General features: G+C 42.1%; 1 protein-coding gene and 1 long non-coding RNA gene across 5 annotated transcripts in view; one reads left to right on the top strand and one right to left on the bottom strand.

The window, feature by feature from the left end:
- Nucleotides 1-12061, bottom strand: part of Slc22a15 (solute carrier family 22 member 15) — a 73930-nt gene extending 61869 nt beyond the window's left edge. Inside the window, exon 1 of one of the 4 annotated variants that reach the window (XR_013428073.1) lies at nt 11552-12061. Coding sequence is in view for 2 of the 4 variants with exons in the window: in XM_078027070.1 (XP_077883196.1) it covers nt 11552-11638 (87 nt within the window). In the remaining 2 variants the exon portion in view is untranslated. The remainder of the gene's footprint in view (nt 1-11551) is intronic. The other 3 variants (XR_013428072.1, XM_078027070.1, XM_078027071.1) reach the window with 3 other exon arrangements.
- On the top strand, nt 9818-13761 carry LOC144368272 (uncharacterized). The gene is made up of 2 exons (XR_013428074.1): nt 9818-10069; nt 10260-13761. It is a non-coding gene; the product is annotated as an uncharacterized LOC144368272 (long non-coding RNA).
- Nucleotides 13762-16664: the final 2903 nt, after the last annotated feature.

The raw sequence follows: 16664 nt of genomic DNA, 5'->3' as shown, positions 1-16664 counted from the left end.
TCTTCACTGCACATTCATGTGCCGATTCACCTTTTGGGCTTCCAAAACAAATAACCCAGGACCTACGCATTTAACAAGGGAATGGAAAAAATGGCTCAGAGAGAATGCTAGTGATAATGACACACACTTTTCTAATGCTAACTGCGTGCCACCACGAGAGTCAGTTCCTGTTGAGTATCTGTTAGCACTTCACATTTTTATCTGGATTGTCCCAGGATAAGGAATGTTCTAGGTAGAAGGGAAAATTCTCCAAAGGGTCCTGTAGTTGGAGACATGTTTCATTACGAAGGCCCCATTCTTAGTAAACACCACAATCTGGAGAAAATAGTTCAGAAACCAAGAATTGGTGCTAGCATACAACTTTAGTCATAACGTAGGAAATGTGGACGCCATGGCATGCCTATAATCCCAGTGACTCAGGAGGATGAGGCAGGACCTCATCCTCCAGTTTGAGGCCAGTCTCAGCAACTTAGTAAGGACCTAAGAAACTGATTAAGCACTTCCCACCTATCTCATCCTCTCTGCCCTCCTCCTACCACTCTCAGGGTCTCTCCGGCCCACCCAATGCACAAGTGTGTGTATTTGGGGGCACTCACATAGACACATATGTGTCCACACGCACATCCAAGGTCCACAGCAGAACACACAGGGCCACAGTTTTCTGTCACCAAAAAGGTCAGAAACCTGCAACCTTTCTAGACAGTGCCCGCCTCAGTGACAGCTCGAAATCCATGTCATGCTCAGTCTTGCTGGTCATAATGGAGACTGAGTAGGCACTCAGGAAAGGAACTGCATGATAATGCTACCCAAGAGGCACCATGAGATTAGGGTAGAGAGGAGAGTCTTAACCTCCAATCACAGCCTAATGTTAAGTCGTTTATACCAGAGGCTCTATATCCATGGGTCATACGGTCACAGGAAGTCAAAGATGGCTTGGCACTAAACTAGCCCTGGGGATGCACCACCCTCACACATTGCTATGACAATTTCACACAACTCACACATCCTGCTCCTTTCCCCCAGAGAACAACAACCAACACCACAACAACAATTCTCTCATTCTTTTCTCTACTTCATTCTACCACGACCACGTACACATTCACCCACATATTTTTGTCTAATGAAATCGCAACCAACAGCAGATGGGCCTTAAAGCCACCATAAGAAACCACCATCCATTCTCCTTCCGAGTAGGACTGACAACATCTCGAATAAATCATTATCTTCTCGGCTCTACCTCCAGGGAAGGAAGAACAAGTGCCACAGATGGCTGGATTTTTTTTCCCTCTCCCTATCAATGTAATTATAATTAGAAAAATGACTAAAATGCACCAGGGGATTGGAATTTTAAAAAGTTTCAAAAAAGTGAAGGTTTGAAAAGTAATTTTATATTATCACCATTATGAGCTTTTGTCACGCTTCCCAAGGAAGGAGGAAGCCTCTCCTGTAAATTATGTCATCACAACAGCTTCCATGTAAAGTCATGGTCAGGTGTGACGTTTGTTTTGCAGGCAGGAAAAATGAGACACAGAGCAATTAAGGGATCATTCACCATCTCGTTTAACACCGATAGCTGAACCAGGATGAGAATGGGAGCTAACTGACCTTGAGGCCAGAGCGTTTTTTCTTCAGGGGAAATGAAGGAGACAAAAATCAAAGATGATTTTATTGTAGTCATTACTATTCGTCTTTTCTGCTATTAGTTCTCAGTTATCCACCTGACCCAATCCTAAAAGCATTACGTAATCAAGACCCTAATCTCGGAGGCAGGACCACGTGCCCGGTGCCCAGCACAAAGGGGACATTGATAAATTCTGCTTGGCTGACTTACTGTTAGTACCTATTTTTTTTGTGTTTAAAATTTGGAACGTACTTACACACTCCGAGTAACTGGTGTTTCTGAGTACTCTCTCGTCCCCATTCTAATCCATCCACAACACACCACTGGATCAACTTCCCCGAAACACCCCATGAAACTATTCTGGTCAAAGCATATTAACAGACAAAGGATAAGTTTCCTATGGCTCAACTGCCAATTAATCCACATTCGAGCTGTCTGCACAGACCTCCTCAATCCCCCAAACATGACTTAACTCGCTGTGAGAGGTGAAAAGCATAGGAATCTGCATACCTGAGTCTAAACCTCAGCTCCAGCCAGCCTTGAGCAAATTCAAACCTCTCTAACTTCAGGTTTTCTTAGAGTAAGAATGGATGCTAATGGTACCTTTTAATCTAAAGCCTTCATTTTAACTATCCCCTGCTAAGGGTCAAATGGGATGCTTCTCTAATTGACAGGAAATTGTACAGCACGATACAAATAGTATATGCCAGTCTTTTCAACTTAACAGGCAGGGTCTGACTCACTAAGTCTGGGGTCGGGTCTGAGACCCTGCATTTCTAACCACATCCAACAATGTGTCTGGGCCACATTCTATGTGGCCAGGGTATAGGGTAGTCCCTCTTCTATACCTTTTCCAATGTTGTTTTTCCACTTCAAATGACCTTCCTAATTTCAAACCCTCTCAACCCAAGGTTCAAAGTTCATCTCAATCTCAACTTGTCTTTCTGAAGTCTCCAATAACCACTCTAGACCGCAGTCTCCTTTCTTAATTTCTGAAGCATCAGTTGGTTGGATTACTTAATAGGCAAATATTGTTTTCTGTCATTATTTGTGTATATTGAGTCAAATTCTAATTTTCTAATGACTTTTTATGTCCTTTAGGAAAAAAAAACCTTAACATTCTTCTTTATCCATTCCAAACACCCAACACACCAATCATAGATAACAGCCTATCATATGTATTTTTTAAACCAACCCCTCATAGAATGCTGGAACAAAAATCGTGCATTGAAAACCAGTAGTTCTTGAACCTAGTTTTTGTTACCACCATTAACTAAGACTGGACAAATTATTTTATACACATCTGTTTATCTCAAGTAAAATGGGAATATCACCACCTGACCACCTTCCTTCTGTTGTTGTTGTTATTATTGGTACTGGGGATTGAATTCAGGGGCGCTTAACCACTGAGCCATATCCCCAGACTTTTTTTGTGTGTGTATTTTATTTAGATACAGGGTCTCACTGAGTTGCTTAGGAACTTGCTAAGTTGCTGAGGCTGGCTTTGAACTCGCAATCCTCCAACTTCAGCCTCCTGAGTCACTGGGATTTACAGGTGTGCAGCACCGCACCTGGCCCTCCTTCTGTGTTATTTAATTTTAATTGAAATCTTTTGATTTTAGCAAGCACCAACACTTTGGAGCACATTGTATTATGCACCTCAGATGATAACCAACAAGGATTGGAAGCAGTCGCTTCCTTCGAGGCACACACATTCAAGTAAAGATAGCAAATACATCCAAAGTTGTGAACACAGGGCAGATTGTGATGGGAGCCCAGTGAGCCACCGTAGAAACAAAGTTCAAGAGAGCACAGAAAAAAGGAGATGTGAATTCTACCCACGAGAAGGAGGGGCAAGTTGTGAATGTCGCACTTGAGTAAGGTGGTGAAGACTGCTAGGGAATTAATTAAAACAGAACTCAGGGGAAGGAATTCTTTGGCAAGAGCAACTACCTAATCAGAGTCAGGAGAGTAAAGAACACATATTTAGGGTTTTATGTCACATGACAGGGCCAGCTCAGTTTTTTTCCAAAATCAGCTCTTCAAGTATCTTTACGAGAGACTGGGATGTCCATCTTCTGGGTGACATTATTTACTTGTCGTCTTTTTGTTTGCTCTGCAGTGCTGAGGCCTGAACCCAGCACCTCACAATGCTAGGCAAGCCCTCTGCCCCTGAGCCGTGTCCCCAGCCCACTAGTCTTCTTGCAAATCATTCAGAGTTTTTAAACTTAAGTAAATTAACATAAAAATAAGATTGGATGTCAATACAGATATCACTTGTCAGATGGAACTATCAACAATGAACACAAGGTTAAAAAGCCACATACTGGCTAGAATGTTTTCATCTAAGGCGGGCCCTAAGAGATATCTGCAGGCAAGATGGATGTGAAACTGAAGGAGCAGTTATTCTTGGTTTACAGGCTCAGAAGGTCGGGACAGGTGCTTTCATGCCTCCCATACTCTGTCATTCATTGGCTGGCTCACCCAGCTGGTGTGGCATGGAAGCTGGTCCTGCAACTCCTCCCCCTTCTTCTGTATCCTCCTTTAGCCTCTCTGACTCCTGGGCCAGGTATGTCTAAAAGGCATTCACTCCATCCAGGTTGGAGGCAGTGAGAATGGCACCGATGCCAGTCAATTCGGATGGACTCCAGATCATATCTGTCCTCCCAGGAGCCTGCCCTGCAGGCGTCCTGCTCCCATATCACATGCTGAGACCACAGCCTTAAAGGAGCTGCTCAACCAGCTGCCACCAGAGCATGAGGTCAAACTTCCATAATGTATCACTCATCAGTATATACATAATGTCTCTCTCTCTCCCCCTCTGTCTCTCTTACACACACACACACACACACACACACACACACACACACACACACACGAGATGTGCATTCTAGGGTTCTGCTCCTTGCCTCTCTGGTTGAGCTATAACTCCTACAACCTTAAACATATATGGTAAAATATTTGCATTTACTAAATTTGGAAGTAGATGCATGTGTGTGTGTGTGTGTGTGTGACATTAATCTCTGTATTTTTCCATTTGAAATGTTTCCTGGTTTAAAAATGAATAACAAATAGGATGAAACAGAATGATGGTATTAGGTCATGTTTTCTGCCAAAGTCTGAACCTCCGTGAATTCTTCCATTCTAGCTTATTCCCTTTGTTAACATAGAAATATCTGCGAATGTTCTGAGAAGTGCTAGTGCCAAATGAGATTTTCCCCTTCAATAAGGGACTGAAGAAGTGGAAAAGAAATCACCCTTTCACATGATTAGGTCAACGCTACTTAATACAATATCCATACGCCTCCAACTCTACCGCACAGGCTATTCTTTAGGACATCAAGAGAATGCAGCTGGGGATGGGATTAGAAATAGCAGAGGGAGTAACGTGGAATCAAGAACAAAGGTGAGACGGTATCACTGAAAAGAGGGCAGAAATACGTCTTCCTCTTGGACGCTGACTTTTGACAGGGAAAGAACTTCTCTGTGGAGAAACCTGCTGGGTGAGGATAAAAATAAATTCAGAAGCAAAGAATTTGGAGAGTTTATACCAAATGACCTCTATGTTTATTCATGACTTCTATGTTTATTCAGGAACAATGCTCATGGGGGAATGAGAGGACTGGAAATTTGGACTTAAAAACAGTAGTAATCTATCTACAGGCAAGAAATGAATCAGAACAAAAGAATGGCCCAACCCCACAGGCCAAGTGGGATTCTGAAATGAGAAAAAGAGGGACAACCTGTGTAATCAAAGAATAATAATACACTATATAGAAGCCTTTAAAAAAATACAAGGGTGTTCATCCATGAGCTCAGCAAGGCATGTGAAATGTAGCTGAGACACAAAATTGCGTGTTAATACACATTTCTGCAAAAAAGAGACAAGGGTGCATATTTATATGATAGAAAGTCTGGAAAGCTATACACCAAAAAGGTGAGCGTATTTTACCTCCAGGTGGCACAAAATTCTGGTGATCCCTTTCTCTTTTCTGTTCTGTTTTCCATTAAGTCTACAATTCCATTTACTGCTTGTGGAGTACTGTAGGATTCCCAAGAATGCAGGCCCTTGTTTGTTTGAGTGTTAGGGCAAAGAAGTCAGAGGGGATGCTGCCAACCTATTTATGTCTTTGGATCTGATGACCTCTTTCTTCTAAGGCAGCCTCTAATGACCGTGAGGAGCCAAGCTCGAGGCCCATTAGTTACAGGGTACCAGACAACTTTAAGAAATCTTCAACCCACAAAACAAACTCAACTTTCACGGCCCAGCCATTTCCAAGAGTGAAGTCGATGGAGGGGTCATTTGCCCAAGGTCACCAGCCCCCTTGCAGCACAGTGGCACAGCATGCAAGTCCAGTGTTCTTTCTGCCCTATTCACATGGCTGTTTTCATATTTTTAAGTCTTCTTTCGTGCTAACTTGGAAGGTAATACCTTCTTTTTCTAGGTACATGTCAGAGAGCTATGGGGGGGGGGGGCTTGCCGGGCATGCGACTGGGGGTCTGGGTGCTTCAAAAGAATAAGACTATCTGATTTTCAAAGCATAGCCCCACGTTTTGAAATATTCTGAACCCAAGGAGCCCTCTACATCTTCTGGAGGCCTCCTGCATCTCCATAGCCTCCCTGGAAGGAAATGTCTGACAGATGTGCAGCTTCATCTGCTTTACACCAGGGGGCAGTGCCTACCTAAAGACAACTTTTCCCAGGAGTCTCAGGGGGGCAGCGTGGCCCCACCCACCTGAACTGGTGGAAGGAACACCAGGCAAACATTCCCCAACTCATCCTAAACTCTCAAGGGATCCAAGCTCCAGGTCACTGTCTGAGGATCAAAAGAAAACTGTGAGGGTAGGAGCAGCAACATGCGCTAGAGTCACCATGAATAAGCTCTTACTAATGTCATAGGTTCCCACCTTGGCTGAACCCTGGTGGTGCCAAAGGCTGGTCTCAATGACTGTCATATATAAGATCTTCACTTGTTTATGGCATGAACTCCGTTGCTGGGGTACGGCACTGAATTTGGAAGAACTAGTTATCATCTCAATCATATCTCATCAAGAATGTGGTCTACCTAGGAATCTCCTGTGGAGGGAAGGACACAGTGACAAAGGAAGGGGAGGTGAGTTGTGTTCAACACAAAGTTTAATAAAGCACCTTGCACAAAACTCACTCCATCCTACCCTCCTGGGTTAAATGACAACTCACTATAGAAAAAGACTTAAGGGATATCAACACAAAAGAATAAACACTATACTCACCCAGAAAACTGGAGCGTTCTCTCCCACTTCTATGTAATTTCTTATCTTTACATAGCAAACTGAACAAAACAAGATTCACAAACCCACCATGACAACAAACAAAGGATAAAACTTCATCAAATATCCTTCAGATTTTTTTTAAAAAATGCAGTATTACAAATCCAGATGAAGTCTTCTTTTATACCCCACCCAAATTCCACCCCTTCTTTTCCTTCCCAAGAGGCAACCATTCCCATGACTTGGTCTAAATGGTCTCTATACATTCATAAGCCATATATGGTATGGTTTCATGTGCTTTAAATTTTATGTTAAGAATATCTGATATATTAATAACATTAAAATTTATATTGTACTTATCTCTGCCTTTTTTTTTTGCACTTAACATTGTTTTAGAGGTCCATCTGTAGAGTTACATAAAGATCTAGTTATTTCATTTTAGTTGCTGTGGTCTAACAAATTTATACCACACCTTAACATCTTTTTGAAAGTATTTCTTGGGTTTTATTATTAAAAAATGGTGTCCACCAATGGATGAGTGGATAAACAACTGTGGTACACATAGATATAAGAATATTATTTGACCATAAAAAAGGAATGAGATATTGATATATGCTGTAATGTGAATGAACCTGGCAGGAGAAGCCAGGTTAAAAAATGTCATACACTGTATGATTCCATTAATATGAAATATGCGACATAGATAAATTCATAGAGACAAAAAAGCAGATTTGTGGTTGCAAGGGGCTGGGGGAGGAGAAATGGGGACTAACAGTCCGATGAGTTGAGGAGTCTCTTTTAGAGTGGTCACATATTGTGTTAAATAGATAGTTTTACAACACAGTGAAAGCACTAGAAGTCTCTGGATTGTTAACTTTAAGATGGTCAGTTTTTCTTAAATGGTTCATTTTAAGTTATATGAATTTCACCTCAATTGAAAAAATAAAATCCTGGGCAGGGGGTGTCACTCAGTGGTAATATGTGAAGCCTTGGGTTCAATCCCCATCATGGCAAAAAAAAATAAAAATAAAAACAATGCAGTAATAAACTCTTATATGCATGTTCAAGACACACTACTGGCATGCCCCTGGTCCCTACACCGGGTTTTAATTTTACTAGATGGTGCCATATTGTTCTCTAAACTAGGTAGTTCCCATTTCTGCTCATTTTCATCACACGGATGGATGGACTTTTTAGTGTTTGCTAATATAGTAAGTGTGAAATGGTATGTCACAGTCATTCAATACACCCGTCCTGGATGACCACTGAAGGTAAACATCTTTTCGAGTGTTGACTAGGATAGGTTCCTCTCCTGAAAAATACCGATTCACTCATTTCACTTCCTAAAATGCCATAAAAAGTCTATTTATTGCATAGCACCATCAATGCCTTGGTAGTGCTAGGGTTTAAAAAATAAGGTTGAGAGTTTTAAGGGTTTACATAAAAATCAATGCATGCATGCCCATCAGAATACCATATCTCAAGACGAGGTTCACAGCCCCACATCACAATTTGGCTGTTGAAACTAAGGCATGTTACAGAGTACATGTTCCTGTTTGTTAACGAACAGTTCCAATTTTGTGCAAATTATACTACAACCTAAGATTCGTGATCCTAAGGGAAATGAAGGGGCTGGAGCCTCTGGCTTAGAACAAAGAAGCAGGATCCATTTTTGTTTTATGTGTAAGATAAGGAAAAAAACAAGAATTTTACTGCCTCCTGCCTCCTCCAGACATCGTGGCAAATGCGCACACCGCACGGTGATGATGGCAACAGCTCTAACACACCTTGGTTTTCCAGCATAAACTAAACAGAATTATTCATATTTGAATACCAAAAATAACTCTTCCCCTAGGGAAGGCAAGTATATTTTGATAGTAAGAATTTTTCTGTTAAAATTGTAAATCTTATTGCTTATTCATAAGCCGACTACTTTTATATAAGGCAATCTTTTTCATATTTCTTCATGTACTTTCAAACCAGGTACGTGTGTCATGAAGGCATCCGCATCTAATCGTGCCAAAGAGAAATTGACAGAACCTTCATCTATTCTTTCTGCGTCTGAGAGCTGACCACTACAGAGATTCAAGATTGTGTTTGCAAGGAGGGTGAAGGGAAGTCTCTTAGCCAAGGAAACTGGAGAGTGTGGCTGCTTTTGATGATATACACGATGCTCTTGGTAACTCAGGAAAGCCGTTCACCTAGGACCTTCAGAGTTGCTGTGGGATGTGGTTTTGCTCTCTTAGTCTGAACTTGATGTATTTGAAGCAAAGGGAGTTTTTTAAAAAAACATTTTAAAAATAAAAACAATGCTCCCCAAGAATGAAAACGTAAAAGGGCCATCAAGTGTCCATCTCTGTCCCTCTAGTGTTGTGCGCCCTGGCTGCGGCGAGTCGTTATCAGATCGCAGAGGCGAAAAGGCTGAAGTGATGCTCCCCTGCTCTATCAGAGCTTCTGTTCCGCAGATCTGCACCTTCCCTGCTCCATGGTAAGAAAAGTCCTTTGGTGTTAAAAACAGACCAACATCAATTTCCTTCCACTTAAGGCAATTCTGTGAAAAGGGTTTCTTACTTTTCCTCTGTGAGGGAACATTTCCCCATCCCCCACCAGAAAGATGAATTCATCCATGATACAACTGTGTCACAGGTCTCCCAGTACTCCCACTTACAGGCCAACTATCCCCAAAAATCTCCAGCCACAGTCTCAGTAGAGAGGTGTTTGGGGGAAATCCCTTCTCATATCCAGGACTGTTTTCGGTGGACCTATGGCCACTTGGATCATGCATGTCAACCAGGAAGTTAAGTCCTGACAATCAAGTGGGGACTGTGAAGGATTCACTCCTGCCTGAACCCCTCCAGTGGCACAGGTGTCCCTCCCAGGTACCCGCCCAACCCACACCTACAAGATCAACAGTCACTTATCACCAACAACACTCCAGGACCTGATCCCTGTGTGGCAAACACGGATCATATGTCAGCCAAGGGTTAGTGAACCATCATGGCCACGGGCTTGGAACTTTTTGGTAGCAAACTTCAACAAAGTAGGTCAACCATAAATAAAAGGAAATAAGAGAAACTCAACAAGTCCTGACCCAGAATCCTCGCCTTTTCAGTGCAATACCACTCAAGACAAGCTTATTCTCAGTCAGTGGATACCTGGCTAGCTTGGTAAGAAGAGGATAACACAGGAAAGTGGAAGGTAGGGAAAGGGAGGTGGGATTGCTCAGAGAAGGAATATGTTCCCGGAATTCTTGGTTAGAACAAGAATATTCTCAAAAAAAAAAAAATTTTTTTTTTTTTGTAAACTAAGATCAAATATCATGGTTGTGATTTTATTTTCTCTGTATGAATTACTCTCATGATTCAGCATAAAAATATTTCTTCCACAGAAAAAGTGTATTAAAACCTAAAACAAGTTTAAAAGAACTTCTGAATGCCGTATATTTGGGAGCTGGAAACTTGTTCTACTACAAGAAAGAACTGTCTCCACCACTCAGTCCATCATTGGAACCATTTTCCCCCCCTGCTGGTGTTGAAATCAACTGAACTTTTGAACATTTTAATGGAAAAAGGGAATGAAAAGTCAACTTTTACCTCCTCCCATGTTCCTGTTGCGCCACTGCCTTAGGTGAGTCTTAAGCAACTTGTGGACCAGAGGTTATGCCCATGATCAGCCTGTACTTCCTGCAGAATAACTACCAACACGTGTTAACTAGTTGCTTTTTAACTGTCAGCCTGCCACACCCCACCACCAACCTCCTGCAGGCTGGGGCCTTGATTTGTTCAGCATTGTGTTCCTGTGCTCAGAACCTGCAAGGCACCCGGTTCAATGTTCTGACTGCAAGAATGAGTAAGTAAGTGGCTGGCTCTAGTAGGAACTAACAGAGGAATCTGAATGAAATGCCTTTAGAATATTGGAAGAAGCAACTGACGTCAAATGGGCCCTTTAAGTTGGCGAGAGAGGAGTAAACGCCTGCCTGGAAGCTAATGTGTAGTGATCTTTTAAGCATATGGAACCCACATTTTTTAAGCTGGGATGTGCAAGCGGGTTCGGAGAATTCTATACAATAAAGAAGGGATTCCATCTGGTAACCACATATTGCAGATGGCAGTATTTGGCTTATAAAATTCTCAACCCAAGGGCTTAGGGCTGAATGATCCAGCAGAACTTAGAAATAAACCCTATGCATCCCAGCCCCTGGAACAGGAAGACCCCTGAAACCCAGAAAAGGCTGGTAAGTAGATGCCCGGAGCTGAAGGAGGCCACCCTAGATCCAGCCTTTAGTGTGTTTGTCATCAGAGCCTTCCCTGTGTCCCAGATGCCAAGGGGACAGCGCCACAGGTTACAGTAACATTTCCCTTTCATTTTTGCAGCCTGTTTCAGAAGGTATTTGGCTTCCCTTACTAAGCAGCGCCGGGGGGCTTCAAGTGCCTCCCCTAAACCCTCCAGCCACCGCCCCAGGTGGCGGGGTGGGAGCCCCGGAGTCCAGCCAGCGAGGCTCTGCAGCCGGCAGGCGACCGTGGCGTCGCGGGACCCAGGCCACCGCGCCCTGCCCCGCCCCAGCGCGCGCTCCACCCCGCGGGGAGCCGAACGCGGGCCTGGGCCGGGCGGGGCCGGGAGCGGACGCGGGGCCGAGGCCTCCGGGCGGGCCTGGAGGAGAGGTGGGGGCTGCGGACTCACCTGCAGCAGCACGGCCAGCAGGAAGCACAAGTACATCTGGTAGATGCCCATCTCCCCCACCGCCTGGAACGCCTCCTCCACCTCCATGGCCCGGCGCCGCGCGAGCCCGGGGAGCCGCGGAGGCGGCGGGGAGCGGCGCGCGGAGGCCGGTTTCGGGGGCCCAGGGGCGCACCGGGGGCTGGGACCCCGCCGCGCGCTGGGGATGCGGGGCTGGCTGGCGGCCCTCCCCGCGGGCCTCCGGGCTTCCTGTCAGAAATAATTTTTTGAGAGCGACTGCTGCGTGCGTCGGCTCCAGCGAGAGGAAAGAGGAAGTGGGTGCGGCGGGAGGCGCCCTTTGGGATGGAGAAACACCGGGAGGGGCCGCATCGTGCGCGCTCCGCCGCCGGGTTCTCGGGCCGCCGCGGTCGGGGGCCTGGACTGACCAGCGGAGCGCGGGGGTGGGAGGGCGCGGGGCCGGGTGCAATTCCCACCCTCCTCTGTGCTGGCCCTGGGTGAAGTGCCCAGACACGTCAGCCAGTGATCGTGAGCCCTGAGATACACTGGCTTATATAAGTATGCAGCAGGCGCAAAGTCAACACGGAGAGCTAAGAATAGTCTGGAGGGCAAGTGATGGGCACCCAGGTGTTTAAAGGTTGCCTGCGGGGCTGGAGAGGTAGGGAAAGACGTGGCAGGGCAGGGCCGAGGGACACTGATGGCCCATCTTAGTCCCCTTATGCCTCCCTCTCAAGCCAAAGTGTTCTTTTTTAACACCTGTATAATATTCTGTTGTCCCTACAGTGACCCTGATACAGTATTGAATAGAAGTGGTGACCTGGGACTGTCCTTGTCTTGCCAGCATCTTTGTTATGCTTCAGAAATTATCCATTAACTATTATGTCTGTTGTAGTTTATGGGTTGCTGCCCTTTGCTGCTCTCTTTGAACCATATAGATTTAGCTTGTTCTGGGGGCAGGGATGCTCTTTAGTGGGGGCTGGGAGAGAGAAAGGGAAATACCACTTTTACTTATTTATTTCTACAAATGCTTGTTTAGTTTTTCTGTTGCTTTTGAAATAGGCTTGTTCACAGTTTTCTCTTAGGGTTTGTAAGAATCATGCTCTCTTTGTAGTTATGTCCCGTTTTTCATTCTTAATATTGTTCTTTTTTTTTTTAAAGAGAGAGAGAGAATTTTTAAATATTTATGTATTTATTTTTAGTTTTCGGCGGACACAACATCTTTGTTGGTATGTGGTGCTGATGTTCGAACCTGGGCCGCACGCATGCCAGGCGAGTGCGCTACTGCTTGAGCCACATCCCCAGCCCCTAATATTGTTCATTTTTATTGTCGCATTCTTATTAGTCTTGTCTAGAGGTTTGTCTACTTTGTAATTCTTTTAAACAACCAACTTTTGTGTTGTTTCTCTTTCTATAAAGAAATAGATGAATATAATCCTAATAGAATATAGTTCATGGATTTGGTCAATTCTTTTCATTGCCTTTTGATACTCTGTAATTCTTAACCAGTTAAGTGATTGAAAGCTTACTTTCAATTCTTTTTTAAAGAATAATTCTATTGAAAGATATACACTTCTAAGAACTACTTGTCTCACTAGTTTTGTTAGTGATACTTTTGTGTAAATAGTTTTAATCTTTCATGACCGTAATTTGTTGGTTAATACCTATAAACTGCCAGGCACAGGTGCCCATGATCCCAGCTGCCCAGGAGGCTGAGGCGGGAGAATCACCAGTTCAGAGCCAGCCCCAGCTCTTTCCTGAGGTCCTAAGCAACCTAGCCAGACCCAGTCCCAGAATAAAATATTGAAAGGGATGGGGAGGTGGCTCAGTGGTTAAACACCCTGAGTTCAATTCCCAGTACCAAAAAATTAATTAATTAACTATGGTTAGGGCGTTTTAAAAATAGTTTCCAGTTAAAAGTCATTACTATTTTTTTTAGCTTTTTGATTGGTGTTTATCCATTTAAATGTTTTATGGACAAAGCTAATATTAAATACTGGAAATTGTTCTCATAAGAAAGCTAAAACAATAATGTGTAGTTATTTTTAAATGTATTATATGTCTTGAAAATAATATATGGTTACCATGTCTTCGGTGCAGAATTTTATATAATCTAATAGACAAAGCTTGCTAATTTTATTAAAGTTGTCTGTATTATTACTGAATTGTAAGATAGATATATCAGCTTTTAATAAACGTATCAAAACCTTCCAAAATCATCACTCTGAGTCTTTATCTTTTTTCTTTATAAGCTCATAAAAGTACTAACTGAATCATTCTTTTTATCATGATGAAAAGCTCTTTTCTCTCTTAATACTTTTTTGTCTTCATTTTTATCTTGTCTGATATTAGCTTTGCTGCATCCCCTTGTTTTTGTTGTTATTCGTGTTTTCCTTGTCACCTTTGATTCTTGTTTCATCATTCTACATTCATCCTTTTGGTTTTATTCTGCTTTAGGCATCTTTATGGAAAGAGGTCTTCTTCTTCCCATCCAGTTTGCTAGTCTCCATCTTTTCATAAGAGAGTTAAATTCATTTATATTTATTGTGAGTGATATAATTGAAATGATTTTCATCCTCTCGTTTTGTGTTTTCTGTTTGCCACCTTCTTTCTTTTAACTTTCTGTCCATCTGTTGAGTTGTTGGAACTATTTTTATACTGCCTTCTCTTTTACTATTTTGGGGAGCTCTATTATTATTATTATTGTTATTATTATTCCTACATTAAAAAAAATACAGAGAGAAAAGAGAGAAAATTCTTTAATATTTATTTTTCAGTTTTCAGTGGACACAACATCTTTATTTTTTATTTTATATGGTGCTGAGGATCGAACCCAGCGCCCCGCGCATGCCAGGCAAGCGTTTTACCGCTTGAGCCACATCCCCAGCCCCTATTCCTACATTTTTGATGTCCACATAACCATTCATTTTTCCACAAGGCTGATTGTTATTTAATATCTCTCTCTTATTACAGGTGCATGCCTGTAATCCCAGAGGTTCTAGAGGCTAAGGCAGGAAGATCACCAGGCCCTAAGCAATTTAGCAAGACCCTGTCTCAAAATAAAAAATAAAAAGACAGGGGACGTGGCTCAGTGGTTAAGTGCCCTGGGTTCACTTAACCACTAAAAGAAAAACTGAGAAAAACTAAGAAAGACATAAATGTGTTTTGTTTTGGAAAACTCTGTTAGTTAAGAAGCGACTATAATGATGCTGAAAGTACCTACATGGAAGATCTATAGAAAGTTTTTTGATTAGGAAGAAAACTTCCGTTACTTCCATTGTTAAGAAAGATTCTTCTTAACTTAGAAATAATAGGAAAGCAAGAAGGGTTCATGAAGAGCCCCGACACAGAAGTGACAGGCCAACTTGCAGATTGTTTTTTACATTCAATGGGAAAGATAATCTATCATTTCATTGTCCTGTGGGCATTAACTTATTGAGTATGTAATTTAGCAATCCTAACATTCTTTTTTTTTTTTCCTGTAAATAACCGTTTTCTGAAATGCTCTTAGAATCGGCTTTACTCTATTAGTTCCCTCATCAATTATTGAACTTATTCAATTATTGAACTTATTCTTTTTCCAAAACATAGTGAACTCACGTAAAGGATTTTATTCAAATCCTTTACGTGAGTTCACTATGTTTTTTATTAACTTTAAAATTTTTTCCCCTTTACATCATGATGTGCTCATCAAGTGAAAAAATCAGTTGTTAAAATTAATATTTTACATGACACATAGTTAATACATTGTTTAATTTGAAGTTAGATTCTTTCATTATTCCCTAAAATTTTGTATATATTTTAAGTGAACTAAAAAATCAATTTTTATTCACTCATACTCAGACATATATACCAGATGCATATGGTGAGGACAGAAAGTATAATCTGGGGAGTATCTGAAATGGGGCCTCAGGGTTGACAGAGGACAGATATGCAGTGCTAAGAAGCTGGACACTGTCCTGCAGCCAATGGGGAATCACTGAGGTATTGTTCTAAGTTGGAGTGACGTGATTTAAATAAGACAAGTTGGCAGCAGTGGAAATGGAAAATGCATCTAACACCTGTTGAGAGACTATTATAAGGGCCTCGGCAAGACCCAATGAGAATTTAAGCCAGAAGAATGACTACAGGAATGGAGAAGTCAAGTCATACTTAAAAAGTAAAATCTGCAAAAGTTGCCAGTGATTGCATTTTGCAACTAGAGATTAGGAAGAAATCAGCAAGGACTCCCATTTTTAGTCATGGTTGCCAAATGGAAACAGTAGAGGTATTATTAATTGAGATAAGTAACACAACCGTGGAGTAGGTTTGTGGTGGAAGGTGGAGGGGCCTTTGACAGAAATGGTGGGGCCAACAAGCATTGCTCTTTTAAATAGCTATTGCCCCTTTAAGATCCTGCCCTTCCCCCTTAACCCACCCAGGCCCCTGCTGGATTTCCATGCCCTAATTTACAGTCTGCAGCAGAGCATCTGAGCATGCGCTGGAGAAAGAACCAGACTAATTAAAGCTCTCCTGAGGTTCAAGGTACTGCATCTGTGTCTCTTAGCAGAGTTCCATTTTGAGAGCATGTTTTTCCCCATCTGACCATTTTTTTCTCATTTTTCTTCTTTTTCAGTCTTTTTCTACTGTGGTTTTGTAGTCTCTACATCCTTCTTTTATAACTCAGGAGTAATGCACATCTTTTTTTTTTTTAATAATAAAAATTTAAAATAATGTTTAGAATACAGCATCACCTAAACACCCTTTGGTTCATGAAAGGGGAAAAAAAATAACTATACTTGCTAAATTACATAAAGCTTGGAAGCAAATATAATCAATTGTTATCTTTTTTTTTTTTTTTTTTTAACTACAAACCCTGTGCACCTACTACCCACTGTCATGTCTTTTGCTTCAATGGTAATTGGGTGACCCAGATGGCTACTGAAATTTGATGTGCAAGATAAATGGACTTTATGTATAGGAACAATTCTTTCAAATCCTTGAAAATGAATGCTTTCTCCCAGCCTAAATGTACCCAGAGGTACTGCATTTTTAAAAAATTCAAACAAAACAAAACAAAACAAAAAACCCCATGTTTCTTCTGTGTAAACCTTCATCAGGCTGAGAGTGCATTTATTGATAG

Source organism: Ictidomys tridecemlineatus, chromosome 11 (assembly GCF_052094955.1).
Source record: "Ictidomys tridecemlineatus isolate mIctTri1 chromosome 11, mIctTri1.hap1, whole genome shotgun sequence".
Lineage (NCBI taxonomy): Eukaryota > Metazoa > Chordata > Mammalia > Rodentia > Sciuridae > Ictidomys > Ictidomys tridecemlineatus.
Note: the sequence above shows the minus strand (reverse complement) of the source record. Positions and strands in the feature narration are given on the sequence as shown.